We start from the raw sequence: 24,657 nt of genomic DNA on the forward strand, positions 1-24,657 counted from the left end.
CACCATTACCCACCAGAGGTAGAACTTACATGTAAAACACAGGGAAGGATTGTGTGGAACAATTGAAGTCAACCTCTCAGGGAAAGGCAAGAATGCTATGTGAATCTGCCTAAGAGCAGGATTTATGAGAGCAGTAGTTTAAATAGAAATCTTAAAGGCATTCCCAGAATAAGGGTTACTCAGAAGTCAACATGGCAGGTTAACACCCAATATGGAGTTGCTTTAGCCTCCACAATAATGTAGAGAAACAAATATAATGAAGATGGTGGTATTTTTTAAACCATATTTCAAAGAAATCTTCTCTTCGAAACATGGAAAAGAAGAAGGCATATGTCACTATATGCAACATAAGCTTATATTCATATCTATTTAGTATATCTAGGACAAATTTCATTTAGTTCTAGGAATATACACTGAGATTTTTCTTATTGCCCCTTGACGTTAGATATTATTGACCTTACAATGATCAGAGATACATCTTTTAACTTCCACCACTTGTTCATCAACCTTGTCTGTCAAATGGAGAAATCTATGTGGCAAATGCAACAAGAAGTTTTCCTTGACGCAATAAAGATACAGGTCCTTCCTTAAATGGCTATGTTGAAATATAAATTCTTAAATTATATACTTATTTACATGGCTTCTCCCCTCTAGTGAACTTATCCTGGAATCTATTAGATTTATTCTACTTACTGTCTATTCTTTTAAAATGAGACTCTCAGAAATATCCCTCTGGATACAAAATGTAGGATTTGTATTATACATTTTCTCTAACATCTAGTTCGGCCTTCAAACATTAAGGTGCACATCCCATTTTTCTCAGTGACAGTAAAGGGACATAATTTCTATTACACAGGTCTAATTGCCTTGAAGAAACATCATAAGAACTGAAAACATGGAAGGTATTATTATTGTTGTTATTATGCTTTGAATTCTTAAGTAACCAATGTATTCCCTGTCTCTGGGTCTGTTTCTAGTGTCAAAACCCTTGTTAGCAGGAATTAGATCAGATTATATTAATAATTATGTAGTGGATATCTGACTTTTGCATATTTTCTCATCAGATAATACATGTCTATATTATCTTTTATCTCAGTGTGTATGAATAAATGTCAGAGCTATTTGGGTCATAATTTGCTATGCAGCTGTTTTGTCTTGTTATGTATTTCACTGTAATAACAGTGAGTTATGATTCACAAAGTAACCTCCTTTTATAAAAGGTGCATTTTAATTTGATGTTGGAAGCAACCAACTTTAAAAATGTAATTGGCCTTAATATCTTTTTAGATTCCTTTGAAGATATACTTACCACAAAAATATGCTCCTTGGGAATTTGACAATTGAGCTGATAATAGAATATATCATTTTTTAGTTTACAGGCAAAAGCAAATGCTTCATTATTTTGTTGTTACTTACTACATCATAAAAGAAACATAATTTTAGCTAGCTATGTGCATCTAAGTCCAGATATCATTTGATAAAATGAGTCAAGTGGGAAAACTTCCATTTCTTTGTGATGACACATCAAATACGCCCTTATCTCTAAAGACATTAAGAATGATTGAGTGAAGCCTTCCTTCTTTGTTTTTTCAGTATCTTTAGACATAATAGAAACATCTAAATTATGATATGCTTATTTTACAGGAGCCAATGAGAAAGAAATAGCCCTAATGAATGCTTTGACTGTAAATTTACATCTTCTATTGGTAAGTTTTCTCTCCCACTAATGTTTAGAACACATTCATTTACAGAATCTGATGTTTTTCTATCTTTAATTCATGAGCTTCTGGGAGTTTCTTATTTAAAAATAAATTGTGAGGTTATTTTCATTTTTACTAGGAAATGCTGGACCATGATATAATAGCTTCTTCCTGATCAGGGAAGAGTTGACTCTTGAGAAGAGCTTTAGAATAATGAACAGTTCTTGTCTGGGAAAATAAAGAATAGGAGCCATAATGAGTAATTAGGCAAACTACTTGCAAGCCTACAAAACAGTGATGTACAATGCTAGCAAAGCACTGAACTTTTTGGAAAGACAATTTTCCAATAGCTTCAGCAGAGTGAGTTAGTGGATCAGTATACTTTTGTAGATTAATATAGGTTAAAAAAGACTTGGATAATTAAATTTTTAGAAAGGGGGCTAGTACCTTAAATGAGTAATGTGTTGAAAGTACTTCTTACATCTTAATAAATAGTTTTACCTTAAAATGTCAAATATATTATCTATTTGGGATATTGTGTTAATGGTGATTGCCCAATGCTTTGAAGAATCTTGATTTCATTTTTTAAGTATGTTTTGGAAACATGTCTACAAGTTCAGATATCCCTGGATTTGACTCCCAGCTAAATTACATAATGCCTATTTGAAGTTGAAAAAAGGCTTTTGGCATCTCTAAGTCTTAACATTCTCCTTTGTAAAAATGAGAAAAATAATATCTACCTCAAAGATCTGCATGATAATTAAATGTAATAATATGTGAAAATTGCTTTAGCGCCCTGGCCAATGATCAACACCCAGTTAATAGTAGCTATTATCTTCGTTGTTATTATTGTTAATATCACTCTCTAGGAACAGTGTGGAGAAATGAAAGAGCTTCACTGAACAAATGAGCTACTGTCAATACAAATAAGACATACATAGACCATAATATTTCAGTGTGATGCCATCAAAATTACCATGAAATGCTTTGGGAAGCTAATTTTTCAATTAACATCTTTTTTTGTTGTTAATCATCAGACTTTAAGTTTCATCTATTAATATACAAGTAAAGTTTGAGGATTTGTTATCTCATTCACATTTTTCCCCGAGTTTGCTGTTTCAGATAAGCAAATTGAGCCAATATCTTCTTTCTCTTTGCAATTCACTGGAAACAGGCTAATTGAAAAGGTAGCCCTGACAAACACTTAAGATGTTGAGTTAATTAATGTCTTTAAAATACTGGAGATTATAAAATGAAAGTGTGGCGTAAAATGAACAAATGTATAAATTGTTCATTAATGCTTTCTCAATAAATCCATTTTATTGCAGTTATCATTTTTTAAGCCTACGCCAAAACGATACAAAATTCTTCTAGAAGCCAAAGCCTTCCCTTCTGATCATGTAAGGACTTCTTCAAATTATATTTCTGTTCTTTCTACTCTTCCTAGAGCAGCGTATCATTTGCCTGACTTGAATGTTTACTCACTAAGCTTTTCCAAGCAATCTTACAATAAAAAGATCTGTCAAAGGCTTTTGATTTAGATTTTTAAAATAGATTATAGCTTTATTTCTTGTGTTAAAGTAAAATACCTGTTAAGGGAAGAGAATAGGAACATTGATTTATTAGTCTTTTTAAAGACACTGAGCAAACCACTGGTCTAAATCAAGTGCAGTTATAAATGTTTTATTAATTCTTGTTGCTGTTTTATTTTATGAAATCAAATCAATACAAACCCCAGTGCTTAACCCTTTAGCTAAATAGAATAGGAATATAAACTTTTATTTGTCCAGTTTCTTTTCATATCATACTAGCATGTTGGCCCATTATTATCGAAATATTATTTATTAGAGATTAAAAATATTTCTTGTGATTTACTAAAAAAAAGTCACATTACTTTACTTGATAAGAAATTTGGTAGTTTCTTACTGGATGAGATGTTTGTTCTTGATAAGAAATTTAATGGTTTCAGACATAAACACAAATAAAAGTACATTGTAAGTCTAGGCACAGCGGCTCATGCCTGCAATGTCAACACTTCAGGAAACCAAGGCAGGAGGAACACTTGAGTCCAGCAGTTTGAGACAAACCTGGGCAACATAGTGAGAACTCGTCTTTATAAAGTAAATAATAAATAAATTTCAAAAGTACATTTTATATTTTAGTTTTGGTGTTAGAGAAACTTTATTTCTCTGTATTATTGCTATTATTCTAGCCCTTGTAATTTCAGGGCAAGTAATTATGTCAAAAGGAATAAAACCTAATATCTTACTAAAATGGATCAAAATCCTAATATCTGCAAAATATTCCATGTTGGTGTGGTGGCTTATCTGCATACATGTCTGATACTCTTTATGAAGTAAACTTCTTAATGCCTTTTTTTAGCTAACTTACTCTTCCTAGGGTAAGCCATTTCTATATCCTAGGTTGAAGCATAACAAGTCGCTACTATTCACTTTGCTTATTTTGCAAATTCTGACTTTGACTTAGATTATTTAATTTCTTATTCTAAAATCTCTTATAATTTGTTAAATCAAGAAGATCCCTCTGTTTTCAGAATTCTATATGTGAATTTTATTAAGTGGTTCTTCTCTGTTGTGTATTTTGTTTAGGTGTTTTAACCTTCACCTTGGATTTAATATAGTAATATGCCTTTATTTTTACTTTGTTATTTCAGTGTACTTCTGTGCTCTCAGCTTGATTTGATAAATAAATCATCTTTCCTTTTTAGTATGCTATTGAGTCACAACTACAACTTCACGGACTTAACATTGAAGAAAGTATGCGGATGATAAAGCCAAGAGAGGTATATGAGAAAGAAAGAAATATTCATCATGCCTTGTTTAGTATTGATATTTTATTCATTTTCCTCAAAAGTTTATTAAAATCTTCATTATTTTAATGGAACTTTCAGGAAAGCATGAAGGACCCATACTTCTGTTACTTAGATCATTTTACTTAAAATAGAGTAACTCAGATGTGTATTTATTTTCATTTTTCAAGGGCTAGCCAAATGGCAAGCAAACTATTTTTCTGTTAATACCACTGGAGTCTGCCATATTCTTCAATGGGCTGGGAAAAGGGTGACAAATTCACTATATCATTTTCAATTTCAAATGTCGTGCCCATGGGTGCCATTAAAATCTTGCTAAAGACCAGAATTATTTGTTGAAATGGAATCGTGACTATCTTTCATGTCCCCTCTTATTCTAAGTATCAGACATTTTCTTTGTGTTTAGAGTAGGATAGTGAAGAAAGGGATGTGGTATAATGGGAAGAGTTTGGGATTTACAGCCTGGCTAATATTTCCAGTGAAGTCTCAGACGCTCCAGTTTACTGGGTATGTGACTTTGGGAAAGTTACTTTATTCTCTGAGACTCCTTTATATTTAAACAGATAACAAAAGCATGTATCTAATCAGGCTTGACCTAAGACCTAAATGTGTACTTTACATTAATAGAGATACAAGGCTCAGCTGCACAGACTTTGACATGTAAACCCTGCAACTTGTGTAATTTGTCACTAGGTGAATCATACAGAATAAATTTTGGGTTTCACATAAGAGGATCCCAGGCCGCTAAGTCATTGTCTGAACAATTACTTCTTTCAACCCAGAATTACTTTGAATAGATTAAAGATATACTCTGTTCACTTCCATATGCCAACATGCAATAAATTAATGGAATAAAAATTTCTTGCCTGAGAGGATATAAATTGAGAGGATATAAATTGTTAGTTTCTAGCAAAAATGAATATAGCTGCTAATAATGACATAAGTGACCAAAATATTGTGGAGTTTCATGAGTTACTCATAATCTTGGGACCACTGTTGAGCATTACCTAGAACACATCAACATGAGAGAGGGCTGTATCCTGTCATCGAGAAATATATTTCTTACGTGCTTAATACTGATTTTTTAAGATATAAATTAAGTATTAGTATCTATAATATTTTCATTACCACTTTATTGGAAATTATAGTGGGTAAACCATATAGATTATTTTAAGAATAAAGAGTTTTGGATTGCCAAGTTATTACTTTTACTTACAATTAGTGAAATTCTTTTATTTATATAAAGTATACTTCACTTAATAATTCAGAGATTTTAATAACAATCCAGTTAATATTGGGATACCGATTTTTATTGATGCCCATTTTGTAAACAAATTCCTAGTTTCTTCTAGTAGAGAGTGTATTACACACCCACACACATACACACTCACACACACACACTCTCTTAACATGAGCAGAGTAATTGGCAAATACCAAAATAATTAAAAATTAAAAGTAAACTATAGGATGATATCTTAATGAGCTTCCCCCAAATATTAATGTAATTAATGATGCATTGACCTCAAAATCATGTCAGACAGCACTGGAGAAAATTCATGGCCGGGTGCAGTGTCTCACGCCTGTAATCCCAGCACTTTGGGAGGTTGAGGTGGGCAGATCACCTGAGGTCGGGAGTTCAAGACCAGCCTGACCAACACGGAGAAACCCCATCTGTACTAAAAATACAAAATTAGCCGGATGTGGTGGCACATGCCTATAATCCCAGCTACTTGGAAGGCTGAGGCAGGAGAATCACTTGAACCCAGGAGGTGGAGGTTGTGGTGAGTCAAGATCACGACTTTGCACTCCAGCCTGGGCAACAAAAGTGAAGCTCCATCTCAAAAAAAAAAAAGAAAAGAAAACTTACTGGGTAGATGCCTCAGCCACCCAAGTAGCTGGGATTACAGGCATGCACAACCAGACCCAGATAATTTTTGTATTTTTAATAAAGACTGGGTTTCACCATGTTGGCCAAGCTGGTCTCGAACTCCTTACCTCAAGTGATCTGCCCACCTTGACATCCCTAAGTGCTGGGATTACAGGCGTGAGTCACCGTACCTGGCATGTTTTTGGAAAAAATAACAGGATATTAGACTGATAAATACAATACCAATTTCTGATCATTTATTTTGCTATATAATAGACTTCTTGCACTTTATGGTGTTTTATTAGTCAGGAATAAGGAGAAAACAACTTATAGCTGTGGAAATGTTACAAATTAATTTTTAAAAACTAGAGAATAAATCAAACAATTAGGCTTTTGCAGACTTTCACTTTAAAAACCACTTTTTACTTTTTAATTATCATTTCTTAATAATAAAAATTATGCTTAAATGCTGCTTCTATGTCAGATTTTTAAAGAGCCTTAATCTGAAAAAAAAAAATCTTCTAATGCAAAAGAGCTCACGGTGAAATTTAGATTGGCAATATGAAATTACAAATTTATTATTATTGATATGACCTAACTTGTGCCTAACTTGATTTAGGGGGAAGAAACCTTAAGAATAGAGGATATCCTTGAAGTAATTGAGAAGGAAGGAGACTCAATTGCAGTGATCCTGTTCAGTGGGGTACATTTTTACACTGGACAGCACTTTAATATTCCTGCCATCACAAAAGCTGGACAAGCGAAGGTATGCACACCATTTACTTCTTCCCACTTTACTCCAAACATCACTCTACTTAAGAGTGTTCTAATTGCGTGACTTGTGAAGTGCTTTAGCTTGTGTCTGAGTAAAACTATTTCAATAGTTAAAATAAAAAGAGTAAGCCTAGGGTGGGGTACGGTGGCTCATACCTGTAATCCCAGAACCTCGGGAGGCTAAGGTGGGCAGATCACAAGATCAGGAGTTCGAGACCAGCCTGACCAAAATAGTGAAACCCTGCCTCTACTAAAAATACAAAAATTAACCGGGCATGGTGGTGGGTGCCTGTAATCCCAGCTATTTGGGAAGCTGAGGCAGAAGAGTCGCTTGAACCCAGGAGGCGGAAGTTGCAGTGAGCCGAGATTGCGCCCCTGTACTCCAACCTGGGCAATGGAGCAAGACTCCGTCTCAAAAAACAAACAAACAAACAAAAAACACAACAAAAAACGAGTAAGCCTTACATTTAAAAGAAAATCTGTATTCTTTTTTGCTTTTTTTTTTTTTTTTTGCTTTAGGCATCTCTATTTAAACTGCTTTTTTTTTTTTTTTTTGGCACTTCTGTGGTCTCACCTCCTTAGTAGCAGCTGCTCTATGCATTTGCCTCTAGTCAACAGGCCAGGCAAGCTGCAGGTGATGCCATTGGTACTCAGCTGGTCAGTCAGCAGGAAGCAGACAAAATACTTAGGATAGGAACTACATGCTAGGTCTGTTAAAAATTCAACTGGTACTTTGTCATAACTCATTCTAAATATAAATCAGTTTTCACTTAACACTGAGTATCTAAAGAAGAAGTGCAGAATTAAATTTTATCAGTAGATCAAATTTTATACAAGTTACTTTAAGGAGGCCATTTTATTCCTAAGACTCTTAAAAAATTTTTATACTGCTTGTAACGAGAGCTTTATTTTTTTCCTACCCACTACTAAATCACAGTTAAATTGTTTTGAAGTCGTGTCTCTTTGTATATAAGTGTTTGTAAAAAGTGGTTTTAGTATTTATTTGAAAAAAAATTAAAGAGGCAACATTCAACAGTCACAATTTGTGTTTAAAATCCTTAAATAGCACTTCTATTTCATTCAGCAATCAAGTCATGTATTTAAAAATGTAACAATTGAATTTTATTCTGAGCATTAATAAGTTATGGGATTAATATACGTGTGAGGTCTAGTTAATATATTCGGTTATTGAAGCTAATGAATGGAACTAATGAAAAGATATTTAGCACTGTTATCAGCAGTCTCTAGGAATTTCTAACAACGACTTCCAACTGGTTTGATGGATAACTCTGAAAGTGGTGCGTTATGAAAGATATAAAGATAATGTCTTCTTAATTTAGATATTAAATGTTAAGCACCAAAATAAAGGGAGGCCAATAGAAAATCATATTTTAAAATGTTATGCAAGTAATCAGCAGTCCCTGCTTCCTTAGTATACATGTATGTCTCGTTAACCTTCCTAGATATAAGATAGGAAGATACAGAAGAAACACCATGAGTTTTCGATCACACAATCCGAGGTTCAAATCTTGGCTAGGTCATTTAATTGTTACATGATCTTAAGCAAGTTACTTGACTTCTCTGCATCTCTCTCTTTAAAAGTGCTAATTTAACATAACAGCACCCACCTTATACATTCAGTGTGAGAATGATGAATATAAAACACCAAATGGATTGGCACACATTCTGCCATTAAATGATGGTTTCCTTACCTTTATACTCTTCTCAATTAATAGGACATTATAAAGTGGTTGAGATAGACACTTTCTTTTGTTTCCCATTGAAACACAAAATAAATTTGTTTACTTTAGGTTTTATATGTAAATCTCATACTTAAGTACTTTGATTGCTAAATTTGTTCAATGTTTTGCAGGCTTTCTTTAACTTAAAAAATATAATAAATGTCTACCAAGTTAGTCTCATGGAACTCTCAGTCAAATAAATGAAGGTAGGAATGAGCAGTTTTAAATGTGACTATGAAGAAGCAATCAATACTATGGGAATAAAATGGGGATATAGCAGATGTAGATTTATCCATTATCAAGATTATTCTAACAAATTTTTACCCTCTTCCTATACAGTTCCTCCTACTATCAACCGAGGTGAGGCAAAGTTCTTTGAAATGTAGACTTTGATAGGTCTCTTGGGTAGTCTAGTCATCTATGAATAAAGCTGAAGAGAGAGGCAGAGAAGAAATTAAAGGTGTCAATCAAGAAAGAGATAGGAAATTCTAGGAACAAAGGGCATAACATGGTCACTGGTAGATTTGGACATGTGAGGCAAAAACAAGTTTTCAGAAATAAAGCATGGTGGGAATACAAAATGATGGTGGGATGGAGCAATGAGAATCAATCAGGAGATTCTGAAGTAAAATCTTCATAGTCATGTATAAGGAAGAAGAAACAGAAATCGTGATAAATATTTTAATTTAAGAAATGTATGTGTACCAAAAACAGCATGAATCATAAGCAAATAGCTTCATGGGTGATTCTGAGGCCTTATAACCATCACCCCTACCAAGAAAAAAAGTATTTCCAACACTCAGAATCCTCAATTGTGTCTTCTTCCAAATAGTACCTGTTACCTTCTGTCTCTGTCCACTTGGGCTGCTCTAACAAAATACGTTAAACTGGGTAATGTAAACACAACATAAATATATTGCTCACAGTTCTGTAGGCTGGGAAGTGCAAGATCAAGATGCCAGCAGACTTGGTGTCTGCTTAGGGCTGCTATTTGTTTCACAGATGATGCCTTGTTGCTTTGCCCTTCCTCACATGGCAGAAGGGCTAAGGGAGCTGTCTAGAGCCTCTAATACAAAGGGACTAATTCCATTCATGAGGAATCACTTCATCATGACTTAATCACTTCCAAAGCCCTGACCTCCTAATACTGTCACATTGGGTATAAGGTTGTAACATATAAAACTGGGGTCTGGGGAGACCAACATTTAGACCATAGCATCCCCCTTTCAAATTTACAATTCCCCTGACTTCTAACCACATAGTCAGCTTTGTCCCTTTTGAACTTTATATAAATGCATTATTTTGTCTAGTTTTGAACGTTATACGAAGGCATATGCAGGTTGAGTATTTCTTACCTGAGATACTTAGGACTAGAAGTGTTTTGGATATTTTTGGATTTTGGAATATTTACATTATAATTACTGCTTGAACACACCAAATCTGGAAATCTCAAGTGCTCCAATGAAATTTTTATTCTTTGAGCATTCTGTCAGTGTTCAAAAAGTTTTGGATTTTGGAGCCTTTCAGATTTCTGAATTTGGGATTTTAGATGCTCATCTTTTATAAACTTTGTTTTGTGTTTGACTTGTTTGCTGACTTTTATATGTGTGAGATTCATTCATGCGATATCTAGCAGTACTTTTGTTTGTTTTTGTTTTTATTTCAGTGTATTTTTACATAGTATGAAATAGATCACAATTTTTTTTCCTTTTTATTGGGGGTAGATATTTGGATTTTATTTTCAATTGAGAACTATTAATATAATAATCCATGCTACTCTAAATATTCACATACATTTTGGGGGAGTACACATTCATACACTTTTCTGTTAAGTATATACCTAGAAGTAGAATTCCTGGACCATAAGGTATTTGTATATTTCTAATCAATAATGCCAATCCTTCAAAAACTTGTTCTTCTACTAGCATGTATTAGAATGTTTCACTAAAGCCTCACCAATAGTTACTATTTTCAGTCTTTATAATTTTAGTTGTTCTAAGTAGTTTGCAGTGGTAATGCGTGGCAGTTTTATTTTGCAATTCCGTGATTATTGATAAGATTGAGAATCTTCCAATATTTATTGGCTTTCTGTATATCTTTCTGTATATCTTATGAAATGCTTGTTCAAGTGTCTTGCCCATTTTTCTATATGGTTATCTTTCTTTTCCTAATTTGATTGTAGGTGGTATAGAAATTGATTTTGAAGGAGAGAGAAAATACAAGATTTCCAGTGATCATCAAGGAAGAAAACTAATTAATAAAAAGAACAATTGATAGTATGACTTTGATTCACACAATTAATTTAATATACTGAGGCTTTTCTTAACTGAGGAGGCCTGAGATTGTAGCAAGTGGGGGAAGCCAAGGAAAACAGATTAGAGAGCTCATTCACAAGGGAGGGCCATCATGTGGCAAGAGACATCAGTTTGAAGATGTCTCTTTGAAGATAAAGGTGTGCCAACCCATCTTTTTGGAGCTCTTCCTTACTTCCATGTTTCTATATTTTTCATACTCTATTACTTGTTTCTACTAGGAACTTCTTTCCTACACCCACTAATTGTAGATATTTCTGATTGTCCCCGGTATTACTATCTCTAGTGATTCTTAACCACTGCCATAATTCAGCTATCACTGTCAAGTGCAGACTCCAGGCTACTCATACAATAGGAAATAGCCTGCATCTTCCCACTACATCTGGATGTCCTATATGTACCTTGGGATCAATATGCTCCAACGAGATTTGTGTCACCCACAAGATGTCTCTACTGTATCATCATGCCACCATCTTTCTGGACCAGTACACTCAGCTTTTCTGTTCTTGACCTTTTTAACCAATCTCTTATTAATTTCATCCTTTCAGGGTCTGTCTTTCTTTTTATATTTCTGAATCAAAGATGAACGTTTTTAGCTACAAGAAACGATGTTAACCTTGGATGAAAAATACAGATTTCTTTTTCTCACTACGAAAGACTTGAGGCAGGGGGCTGCTGGGGTGCACTCAGCAACTCAGTTATGTCTGAGTGCCCTCTCCCAAGTTTCCTTAGAGTTTTCCCGGACTTTTTCCATCACAGTCACAAGATATTTGTCTCAAATCCAGAAATCTCATTTCTATTTAAGGCAGAGAGAAGGAAGAAGGGAGAAGCAGCAGGGCAGCTTCATCTGTTTCTTTCATCCTAAGTGCTAAATCTTTCCCAGAAAAAAACCTAGCAGATTCCTGCTAATGACTCACTGCTTCCTGAAATGGCAGCTAAGAAAGAGCATGAGTAAGGAAATGTTTCACATCTATGGCCCTACAGTAGAGAGAGACTAAGAGGAAGGGGTTGGAATGGGGTTCAGGTTGGCTAAATATAATATTTCTTATGTTCCTCAGTTATACCCTCATAGGATCTCATTGTTCCTAACCCATTTTTCTCCTTCCTCTTTCATTGCTCCTCTTCCCTTTTTTTCTCACCCTTTAGTCTTTCCCCCCCCCCTCTCCTTTCTTTTCTTCCTCTCCCTTGCTCTCTCTTTCTTTTTTCTTTTATTGTCTCATTTCACGAAGCATTTGAAACAATTCATGGAAAATTGATAAGGTGACCATAAGATATAAAGAGAGAGAAATCAAGACTATATGCCTAAATCATCCTAAGATACGAAGACTTTCTCACAAATTTAGATTATGATAAGAAATAGGAAATAAATAATGAAAAATATTTTAATAAGAACTCTTGATGTGTTAGGTAGAATAGTTATTGGTTGCAAATAAATACAATCACAAATGTCTTCCAAGTGATAGATGTTTATATTATACTCATGCATCAGGCAGGAATTAACTTTCTCTACATCCGTTAAGGTTTCCAAATATTCATAATTGTGACCTTTGGCTTTTGTGTCCTAGAGCCTCTGTCTGGATTCAGTCAAAGGAATGCACACTAACTTCTTTAAAGTCTTAGCTTAGAAATGGCAACATTTACTTCCACTTATATTCCATTGACTAACACTCAGTCCATGACCTTTTCTGGGAAATGAAGTGTTACTGCATGCTAAAGAACAGCTATTAGTTTGCTACACCTGGAACTAGGTATTGTGTGTTGCTGATGGAATAGGATACTTATTTTAAGACACAGTATAGCATTTTCATTAACAGAACGCGTAGATCAGGAAGACACAGTCAGACCTGGACTTGACTCTAGGTCTCTACGTTACTTTTCAGCATAGTTTTAATTCACTTACTAATGTGAGTTAATTTGTCTATTTAACAAATTAGGAAAATAATAGTGCCAACTTCATAGGTTTGTTCTAAAGAGAATGAAAAGAGATACCATTTTAAAACTACTTAGTGCTTAGCAGATGCTAAGCACTCAATAAATGTTAGCAGTTGTCAACATGTTAAGAAAAAAAATTGGACTATCTGGGCTTGTTGGAAAAAGAAATAATGAAGAAATGAGATTTTTTAGGCAGAAAGTGAAATATCCAGAATTTTTTATTAAAGACTGTCACTGAATACTTCCACACCAGAATAAAAGAAAAAAAAAAAAAAAAGAAAAGAATAATCTAAGCAGTTTGGCCAGGACTCAAGAGACTACACTGAAGTTTTAAAAAGTTAAGAGATAGAACTTATAAAAATTTTAATAATCTTATTTTTAAAAAACTCAGCACAAACTCTTTATACTCCTCTATCCCTTTCCAATTTCATCTAAAGTGGCTTAAAGCACATGGAAACTTAAATGGGGCCAGCTCTTAGGAAGAGCCAAATAACTATTTGTTGAATGAATGAATGAATGAATGAATGATTGCCTTAATTTCTCACATCTTTTACACATTTCAGTGTACCTATATGGATGATGGCATATTTTTTTTTTTTTCTCAGCTTACTAAAAGTTGAATGCAAATGGTGCTTAAAATGAAGACCAAATTCTGCAAACTCCAACATTGTTTTATTAGCTTCTACTTCTTTGTGTGCCACATGATGCTTTGTTTAGGTGCAAACATCTCACATCTCTTAGACTCAACCATAAGCTGTTTAAATTATTAACAAATAATAATCACAGTGATAGCCCAAGCAGTTTGAATAAAAATGAATTACTTCTGGATCCAGAATAATTTAAGGCAAAAATCAGATATATGAATAAAGACATCATTAATAAAAATCATTTAGTAAAATCACAGGTACCCAAACCACACTTAAATATGAATGTCCCCCTCTGTGAATCTTCTATTTATCTTCAGGTAGGCCTAATTATTTTTTAAAAACAATTTTGAGATTATTTCAGAACACAAATGATTGAGTGATCAAGCCTCAAATTTCAACAGAAAGCTTGGCCATGATGCTTTCAGTCCTGAAAATTGGAAATCAACTCTCATAATATTATAATAGAATAATATCTATTTAATATCTCTATTACATCTCTATTACAGTAGAATGATATCATTAATACATGGGATATCAGAACTTGAGCAATGAATTAGCTAGAACAAATGAGTACTAAACACTTTTGTATACAAATATAACATAAATTAGCATAATGTATGAAATTTTTACCCATAAAAATTAACCTCCTTCATAGAAGTTTAATACTGGAATGTTAAAGTTATCTTTACCAGAAATTGTTGACATTAGAGACATTTTGCCATTGTCACTGCCCATTCACCCAATAGGATCTTAGTGTATAAGAAGAATCTTGTCTCTATTGTTTCTGTGGTAGAACCATAGAGTAGCATGCATTTGGATCTTTTATCAGTATATATTTGATCCATAAATTATAAATCAAGGAGTTGCAAATAGAAACACCTAATTTAACCTGGATTGTCAGGGTGAGACCTTCTTAAAGAAGATGAGATCTGAGCCAATTATAGAATATAGGTAGAAATTATCAGGTAAAATCCCTTCTAGGGGAGTTTTTTGTGCGTGATAGGAACTACTCTAGAAAGTTAAAAATATTGGTTGGATTGCAGGGAAGTAAGTATTTCAGTGTAATTTGTATAATTTTAGAAAAGGTAGGACAAATCTATAAAGCAGACCAAAGGCCAGCTAAAGAAGTTCCCACTAAGCCATTTAGCTTTGCCCTGAAGACCCATGGAAATCCATTGAAAGGTTTTAGCCATTCAAAGAGCCGTATTTGTATTAATTTTACAAAGAAATATCCTGCATATGGTGATGAGAATAGACTGGAATGCAATACAAGTGGACAAAAGGAGGCAATTGCAGTATCTTTGCAAGAATTTGAAAACTGTTTGTTGGCTGGGCGCCTGCAGTCCCAGCATTTTGGAAGCCTGAAGCAGGTGGATGGCATGAGCCTAGGAGTTCGAGACCAGCCTGAGCAACATGTTGAAACATTGTCTATATAAAAAATTTTAAAAAATTAAAATATAGCTGGGTGTGATGGTGTGTGCCTGTAGTCCCAGCTACTCAGGAGGCTGATGTGGGAGTATCACTCGATCTTAGGAGGTGGAGGCTGCAGTGAACCAAGATCACACCATTGCACTCCAGCCTGCTGGACAGGTTGAGACCCTGTCTCTAAATAAATAAATAAATAAATATGCTCTGTCATTATGATACAGTTGAACAGGTGAAGGTATGAAAGGACAGATCCATTTCATGCACATACTTTTTTTTATCTCACAGGAAATCATTTTTATTCACCCTCATTCCCTCAGTGATAATAAAAACAAGTTGTGTGTAAGCATCAGAAATAAAGTATCTATGCTGAACTCTTGTAGTTTAACTCACCTTTGGTTCTATTCACAGAATTCAAGAAAAAGACATGTTAAACACACACACACACACACACATATATTTATAAATATTTGTGGGTATGCTTATATATGCATATATGTATGTGTATATATGTACTTGACACATATTTTCAGGGTGATAAAAGATGTACTATATCTGCTTATGAAAAATATTGATTAAGGAATTTAGACCTCTACTTCAATGTAGGGGAAAATGTCATAAATTTTAGACACAATGTTCTATTAACTAATTGGCCTTTACTCTTCACTTTGGAAATAGTGGAAGATTGTTTTGGTCAGACATATAGTGAGCAATCTGTAGTCTTAAATCCATGCAGGTGGAAGCCTAAAATATGTCAAATAAGTCAAAATATGTTGGTGAGGATCAATGCCCAAGAATCTGAAAATGTTGAGCTGTTTCTAAGAAGTCTTCATCAGGTGTTTAAGCTTTTGATTAAATAGAGCATTTGAGAAATAATGATTAATTCTCAATGGAAATGAAGCCTGGCCTCCAGATGTTATTATAGGATTACAGATCTGGGAAAAGCAAGCCTCCTGGTTGTCAATCAGGATCTCTGCTTCTGCAGCCACCGTTATCAAAGCCATGAGGGATATCTATTTCTCCTGATCTAGCCTCATTCATTGGCATAACAACTAAACTTAGGGCCTCCCAAAGGAAGTGTTACACTTAAGTTTTTTTGTAGGTGATAGATATTTCATAAAATACTTAAGTTGCCTAAAGCCCAGGGTATAATCTTGAATATTCCATTTTTCATGCCTCTTGACTAACCAAGGAAGGCAGATTTAAGTCTTTGTTAAACTGAAAAATGAAAGTGTTCCAACGTGAAATGTACACATCAGTTCTAATTTATTCTACCCTCCATAAAAATGGAAAAGGAAGGCTATGTCTCATGGCAATAAAAATGGAATTCCAAAAGATCTTTGGGCAGAAAAATAGTTCCCAATAAAATATGAGAGATTTCTTCCACATCATTCTCTGAAATTCACTTATTCCATCAGTTAAATTATTTATGCAAACAAGATTAGGGATGTCAACATGAAAGGTTAGTTGATTTGAAGAGAAAATGTTTATTTTCCTAGCAGATAATCTATCTTACAGAGGAGGGTGGTGAACAAAGAAGATAATCGTCATATTGTCTATATAAACTGGCATCAAAGGAAGCAATTTAGAAGCAGTGTCTTCGGGAATTGTCCCATAGATATCTATTCAATATTATCAAATTCGCTTTATAAATAAATATTTTAAAATAAAGTAAATTTGGTTGAGGAATAGGCCATTCAGGTTGACACAGTAATCAGTAGAAAAATACCTTATGGGAGACTGTTCTTTTATTTTATATCTAAATGGGGCTATCTCCAGATATAATTGTCACTAGTATGTGAAGGATAGATACTTGCTTTAAATCCACTTTATAATAAGTCTACTAGGTAAATTGATGAATAAAGGTTAAAAGTCACCATGTGTCTGAAAAGTCAGTTGGACTTTGTTGGGACGGTTGTGATTGGCACCATGTTTTGTCTACTTGAATTTCCTGCGTCGTGTTTCTCTCATAGGATGACCATTGTTCCTTTACTATTTGTGGAATAGAATGCAAATAACTTTTGCTCTTTATGATTTTGTATATGCTGAATTATCAATATATTTTCTACTGTTCTCCTTCACATAAGTTATATATCAGCTAAGCCAAAACTTGTATATATTCCCTGTCTCAATGTCCTACTTTGTGCCTCTTTGTCTTTCTTTTTAGCTTTCCTTCCACCTACATATTCCCACACGTGAAAATATCTTTTCCTCTACTGCCGCTCAACCATTACTTGCTTCATGGGTTACAACTTGTCCTAGAGATTTGCTTCGTGTAGGCCCTCATTGTATTAGCAAACATGGTGTATTTTTAAAATGTAGTCATATGCCAACAATAGGGAATCATGAGATTTCATATAAAAACTCCTGGGTTCAAATATTTTCCAAAAAATTAGAAGTTTGACAATAATAGACCATCGTTCCTATAGGTGGTGACACAGGGTAGCAGCTCTGTCCCTTAGATGGGGCTTAAGCTCTTCACAACATCCATGTTTATCCACTGAGCCCACCACTGAAGCCAAGTCACAGCTGGTACATAGGTACATATATCTATATGACTACCACAACATTATGTGTGTGTGTGTGTGTGTGTGTGTGTATTCATGCTTGTATTATGATATTCTTACAATAAAGTATAAAATAAAGTATTTCTTGCAGGCCCAACTCATAGATTACTTGACTGACTCTTGTAGAAACCTGCACATGAAATCCTTGACTTTTATTAGCAAAATTTTCTCACTTTTCTGTATCAGGATAAATCTGTCTTCCTGTTATACTTCCATACCATGATGAAAAATGTATCATTGGTCACCATTTGCACTGTCTCATAATTACTTCTATGCCTATTTTAACTCTCAAATTTAGGAAGCTATGTCAGTAGAGTGTTCAATGACTGATTGAGGGTAGACCTTGCAAATTGCACAGATTCATGTGCTTTGCACATAGTCTTTCATCATTAAATACATACCTGTTAGATAAGTGAATGTATAAATGTGTGTACATCAGCAGTCAAGTGGGCCAGGTTAATTTCATGGAACAGTACTGCATAAAAAGCACAACTGTATTCCTGTTTAAAAAAAATCAGAAGCTTCTGCAGAATTATAATGGTTAATTAGTCTAAAAAATCAAGATACTTTTTGTAAGTTTTGAGTTCTTTTTCAAATTCCATTTCTATTCTTTGACACACTTAGGACATGCAGACTGCTCCATTAAGTCATTAAATATTAAATGAACTAAATTAAGCTTGAAAAATTACCTTAAGCTATTTTTCCCATCTTGAGTCTCTGAAATAAATCAAACAAACTACATTTTGTGTGAGGTCCTTGCTAGCCAGAGAAAGACTATAAAAGAGAAGAGCATGACTGAATTTATTTAATTTTTCTTGGTTTTCATACTTACTTTTGACAGTAAGTAAAGACAATTATTATTATTATTATTATTATTATTATTTTGGTAAAAAGAAATAGCTGAAATTTGCTCTTTAAAGCATACACTTTATTTAAAGTGGTGTGATTATTGTACCTGCAAATTACACAATGGTTTAGGGTCTCAGGATTGGTTTGCTTTTCCTTTCTTCCAAACCCTTTACTCTTATCCATCCAGTTGTCAGTTCTCTTTGAGACCTTCTCAATTCACACCTTTCCCTTAAATTTCATTAGCAAAATGCTCATTTTCTTCCCTCCTCTTATCTCTCATCTCTGGATTTGACAACCTTGTCAATGTCTACTTTAAGCAGGCAGGGCTGAAACAGTGAATCTAGTCTCTGAAATAACGCTTCATAAAAATGTGAATGATAATAGCTATAGTTGATGGCCTACTGTGTTTCTGATACTTGATATGTTTTTCCAATTTTCCTAGCAACCCTAACAGTAAGCTTTCACCATTGCTCATTTGAGGAGAGTGAGTCTGAGAGAGTTTAAGCACTTGCCCAAGGCAATTTAACGGCAAGTAAAGGCTAGAAATGGAGTCTAGCTATAGCTGACACTAAGGCTGTCTTTCCATAGTATTGTCTTGTCTCTCTCTCTCTATATATATATATGAACTTACCATTTATAGTCAATTATGTACACTACAGAGACAGAGGCTATATATATATATATATAGAGAGAGAGAGAGAGAGAGAGGCTGCAGAGATGAGGTCTCTCCCTCTCTCTATATATATATATGTATATGAATTTGGCATACATAGCCAATTATGTAGACTATAGAGACAGAGGTCTCAGATCACCAAGAAAAGAAAGGACCAAGAAGATGATTATATCTTTGATGTTTGTAAACGCTGACCGCAATTTGCCATTACATGATATATACACACACACATACACACACTAATCATATATACACATTATATATATATATAAACTAATCTCATATATACACATTATATATATTTTGTATGTATATAATCTAATCATGTAATGGCAAATTGGTGTCAGCATTTAAAAACATCAAAGAAAAATATATATAATCTTTTTGTTGGTCCTTTCTTTTCTTGGTAATCTGAGACCTCTGTCTCTGTGGTCTACATAATTGTCTCTCTTGAGAATATTGAAAACCCACAAGTTTTACTTTGCTCCTAAATGTCAAGAAGGCATTGCCTAAATGTCAATAAGCATCAAAAGTCTTTCTGAATTAGATAGTACTGGCATTCATCAGTGTTCCTTCTCAGAACCACAAACCTACTCTTTCCAGTTACCTTCATATAGGGAAGCCCCAAGACACTGGCCCCTCGTAACTTCTTCTGGCAGGTGTCTTAGGCAGTTGCTCCATTGGCAACAGCTCCCAGCAATGATGGCCCCATTACCACTCTCATCCTCATATCTTCAGGGACCTTTGGGGTATTTGCAGGAGCTTTCCCTCTAATTAAGAGCTTGCAAGCCTCTGTATGATTGGGAAACACAGCTACAAACGACTGGAGAGAATTCCAGCAGGAAGTACTCATCCCCATTCCCCCACTCTTAATACTAGCTGAGGTACGCATTACTCTCAAGAAATGTTATTCTTTCAGGTGTATAATGACCTCTCATTTTATGTCAGGCTCTGGATATAAAAAGAGACAGGGAGAAAATGGAGAATAAAAAAAAAATTCCACCGTCTCTGTCTTTAAAGAGATCAGAATCAGATATGACAGAGAAATATGTAAAGAGAATATTGCTTTAGTGTGTTAAGTGCTTGATAAAGGGAGACAATAGATTCACTAAGTTGTCTTAGAAAAAACAACCTCGACCTGTTCTAACACCACAAAAAGTATACTTAGGTATGCTCCAATTCATTTAGCTTTAAGGTTGGCCAAAACCACAAACTGAATAACCTCAAGGAGAGCATTCAGATAGTTCAGGACATTCATTCCCATTGTAAACCAAAAAGTATCTGAGACAAGTCTCACTCAATTTAGAAGTTTATTTTTCCAAGGTTAAGTACATGCCCAGAAGAAATAAACACGGAATCACAGAAACTGTGGTCTGTGCTGTTCTACAAAGATAATTTTGAGGACCTCAGTATTTAAAGGGGAAAAGTGGGCTGGAAGGGAAAGAGGAAGGATATGGTAACCCACATGGTTCAAGAGAGAAGGAGCAGGTAAGGGAATAATCAATTATGTATTCCTCTCCTGCTCAGTAAATCGGCACTTTACATAAGATAAGGTGAACATAGAGTAGGATTTAACCTTTTGTCTCGAGTTGTCTGCTTAGGTAAAACAGGAAAGGCAGCTTCTAGTATGACTCAGGTTTCAGCTTTTTCCTTTTGGCCTAGTGAATTGAGGTCCCAGTTTTTATTTTCCTTTCACACCACTGAAGTTGAGAAGCTGTCATTTCCCCCTGCCATCTATTTGCATAACTAGAGGGCATAACAATGGTGCCAGATTCTTTGCCAGTTTCCCCCAAGGAGTAACTGGCTAGCTATGTAAATCACATTGCTGGAAGCCTTCTGGAACTTAAACAAAGAGTAACTTGAGTTACATATTAATTTTAAAAAATGTAAAGGCTCTCCTTTCTGTGAAATAAATGTAGCCCAAGAAGGCCTATACAAATTGTGACAGCTTGGCCATCTTCAACATCTTCACCATCTCTGTTCAGGAATCCAGAGTTTTCATCGAAAGACAAGCACCAGCTTGCTTACATCCAGCCTCTTCTGTCCAACTACCCATTCTGTGTCTCTTTTCCCACAGGACATTCCCTTCATATTTTCCTTTAGAGTGACAATAGTTATAAGCTACTACACTTTTTAAAAATATTAGGGTATGGCTTGAAATTAGTGGGTAATAAAATTCTAATGATACAGTCAGGAGTCAGGGAAGTACTGGGTAGAAGAGGGCGGTTCCCCAGCAAAGTCCTCAACCTGAAGCACGGAAACCACGGCCCTAAATGAGAACAGGTATCCCTGTTTTCCCGCCTAAATGTTGTCTTTTCCAAAACCACCCTGGCCCATCATGACCCCCACCCCCCACCAAATTCCTGTAGCCATAAAAACCCCAAACTCCTCTGGCAGAGGAGCAGAGTGGCACGGCAGACAAGGAGAGAAGAAGCATCTGAACATCAAAGAGGCACCTGGCCAGTCGGAGAGGAGTTTGGCTGGAACAGCCAAGCTCCAGGGGAAAATTAGCTACCTACTCCATCAGCTTTCCAGTTCCTCATCCCACTGAGATCCCACCCCCATCACTTAATAAAACCTCTGCATTCACCATCCTTTAAGTCTATGTGACCTCATTCTTCCTGGATGCCAGACAAGGACCTAGGTGGCAAGAAGGCAGGGTGTAAAAGACCGTCACCTGACTCCCCACTGAGCTTGTTAACATTTGGCCATCTACGTACAGCAACTGCTAAAAGGGCATTAATTGTAACATACCCCTAGATGCTACCATGGATCTGGAGCCCAAAAGCACTCACCCTGGCCCAGGCACAACTCGCCTGTGTGCTCCCCCTCCCACAAGGGGTTTGAGCACAGCAGCTGTGTAAGTGAGCCACACCCATGTCACAAATCCTGTGAAAGGGTCCGGGGAGCTCTCACATCTCCCTAATCTGTGTTAGCCTAATTTGCACAAGTTGATAAACAAATGAATATATCTTGATGAATTCATTTCACTGTTTAGCTTATCCTTGAATCCAAAACAGAATTTTTAAATCATTATGTAAACATGTTTATTCTAATTTCATTCTGATTCCAAGTTAAAGATACTCATTTTTAATTCAATGAGTTCCTTGATTGCTGTGCATACTTTTCTCATGATACCCCTTTTTTGATTCAGAACACTCCCTTATTGGATTTCTTATCTTCACAATTAATGTCACAGGTGCGACTAGCTGGGGCTCGTCATGGGTGCTAAAGGAATTTACCAAGACAGTCATAGGTAAAGAAAGGCAGATTTATTAGAGGAAGTATGAAGATACCTTGCAAGAAAGCAATGGGCATTACAACAGAGAAGAGGCTGTCTGCAGAGAGGCAAGGGGTGGAGGGAAGTTTTACGGGGTTGTGCTGGAGGGGGCCACATGCTGACTGAAGCCTTGCTGCTGGGGCTATGAGTGGAAGGAGGTCACTGTGTCCACAGGTTTCTTGTGATTAACATTTCTCAGAACAATTATTCATTGTTCTCCCCTACCTGGGGCCCCTTCTTTGTTGTTGCTTACTTATCAGGACTCCAGAGTTAACCTTTCTGGAAGCTCCCAAGTATATTCACGGCATCCAGTTCTCTAGCATTAGCCCACCTGAGTGGCTCGGAGAAGTGTTGTCTCTACCAGGGCCTGTTGTGTCCTCTGTTTGTATATATTGACATAAGTGCAGTCATTCAATAGCTCTAGGACAATGGGGTTTTTCCAAGTTATTTGTTGTGTAAAGGTTCTTTGTAATGATCACCTTCTGTATTCACTTATATTTTAAGATATTTGGTAAAAGATACATTTGAAATCAATCATTAGGTAAATTACCTTAATTTTAGGTAGTTTATCAGAAGGTTGTAAACTCAAAAGTATCTGAGACAGGTCCCAGTCAATTTAGAAAATTTATCTTGCCAAGGTTAAGAACGTACCCATGACACAGCCTCAGGAGCTCCTGAGGACGTGTGCCCAAGGCAGTCAGGGTACAGCTTGCTTTTATACATTTTAGGGAGACTTAATACATTAGTCAAGATGTATCAGATTTATGTTGGAGTTACATATTACTTCCAGATCAAACTGGATCTGGAAGGGAAAGATAACTCGCAGTTGAAAGCCTGGGGAGGAGAGGGCTGGGCTTCCAGGTCATAAGTAGATTTGAAAATGTTTTTGGTAACTGGTTGAAAGAGTTATTATCAATAGAAAGGAATGTCTGGGTTCCAATAAGGGGCTGTGGACACCAAGGTTTTATCACGCAGATGAAGCCCCCAAGTAGCAGGCTTCAGAGGGAATAGAATGTAAATATTTCTTATCAGACTTATGGTCTATGTTGATGTTAATGTTGGAAAGTATGAGAAATGTCTATCACCTCTTCTATCATGGCTTGAAGTAGCTTCTCAGGTTAACTCTGGAATGCCCTTGGCCAACAGGAGGGGTCTATTCAGATGGTTTGGGGGCCTTATAATTTTATTTGTGGTTTACAAAATTGAGGCTCAAATATTTTCTACCATCTGAATTTTTATTGTTTCTGTTCCTGTTTCATAATGTGAGCATTTAGAATTGATTTTCAGGTGGCTAGCTTCCTGGATGGAATTTTGTGTGGATGTATATATATATAGTGTGTGTGTGTGTGTGTGTATATATATATACACACACACACACACTGATAATTCATTTTTTGATCTCTTATATTATCTATAAGAGCCATAGGATTAAAATAAGTTGGAAGAGTATTCTGGTTTTGTCCTGCAGAAAACGTAAACTTTGGTTCTGGTAGCCATGCAATGTGATTTCTACTAAATTTCACTGAAGCTCCACTTCAAGATTGTGTCTTTTTCCTTTTTATTTGTGTTGGTTTTCATTTTCTGTTGTTTCATGTTTTAATAGTGAAGAGTTGCTATTCTCATTGAACTATACTATATTGATATAAATAAATGAAGCTTAACACATTGCATAAAAATAGTAGATAGCTATATTAAATAATTTTGGAAAGGAATTGTGACCTATAGAACTTATTGACTTTAAGTACAGCATGAACATAATATGCAAAATAATGCTTAGTTCCTACACATAACCAGAGAGTTGGGAGGAAAGGAAAACTAGAGAAAGAGTGAGAAGAATTTTTGAAGGCCATGACAAATTTAGTCTGCATGAAAAGCAGAACTTTCAGAATAGAAATTCACTCTGAAAAGAGGCATTTGCAGAGACAGTGGAGGCCCCTCTTATAGAAATATTTACTGTTGTTTTTAACTTAGCACCTAAGTATGCTTTTGAATCATAACACTTGAATGAATTCTGGAAAGTTAAATGCTCCAAGACCGTGGCAAAAAAACCTACCAGCTT

General features: G+C 35.3%; 1 protein-coding gene across 12 annotated transcripts in view; it reads left to right on the forward strand.

The window, feature by feature from the left end:
* KYNU (kynureninase) overlaps positions 1 to 24,657 on the forward strand; it is a 164,106-nt gene that overhangs the window by 80,942 nt on the left and 58,507 nt on the right. For 11 of the 12 annotated variants that reach the window (XR_004176502.1, XR_002516060.2, XR_002516061.2 and 8 more), the window contains 4 exons: positions 1,645 to 1,706; positions 3,029 to 3,100; positions 4,429 to 4,503; positions 7,017 to 7,163. Coding sequence is in view for 9 of the 12 variants with exons in the window: in XM_021923571.2 (XP_021779263.1) it covers positions 1,645 to 1,706; positions 3,029 to 3,100; positions 4,429 to 4,503; positions 7,017 to 7,163 (356 nt within the window). In the remaining 3 variants the exon portion in view is untranslated. The remainder of the gene's footprint in view (positions 1 to 1,644; positions 1,707 to 3,028; positions 3,101 to 4,428; positions 4,504 to 7,016; positions 7,164 to 24,657) is intronic. The other variant, XM_021923569.2, reaches the window with a different exon arrangement.

The sequence above is a fragment of the Papio anubis genome, chromosome 10 (assembly GCF_008728515.1).
Source record: "Papio anubis isolate 15944 chromosome 10, Panubis1.0, whole genome shotgun sequence".
Classification (NCBI taxonomy): Eukaryota; Metazoa; Chordata; class Mammalia; order Primates; family Cercopithecidae; genus Papio; species Papio anubis.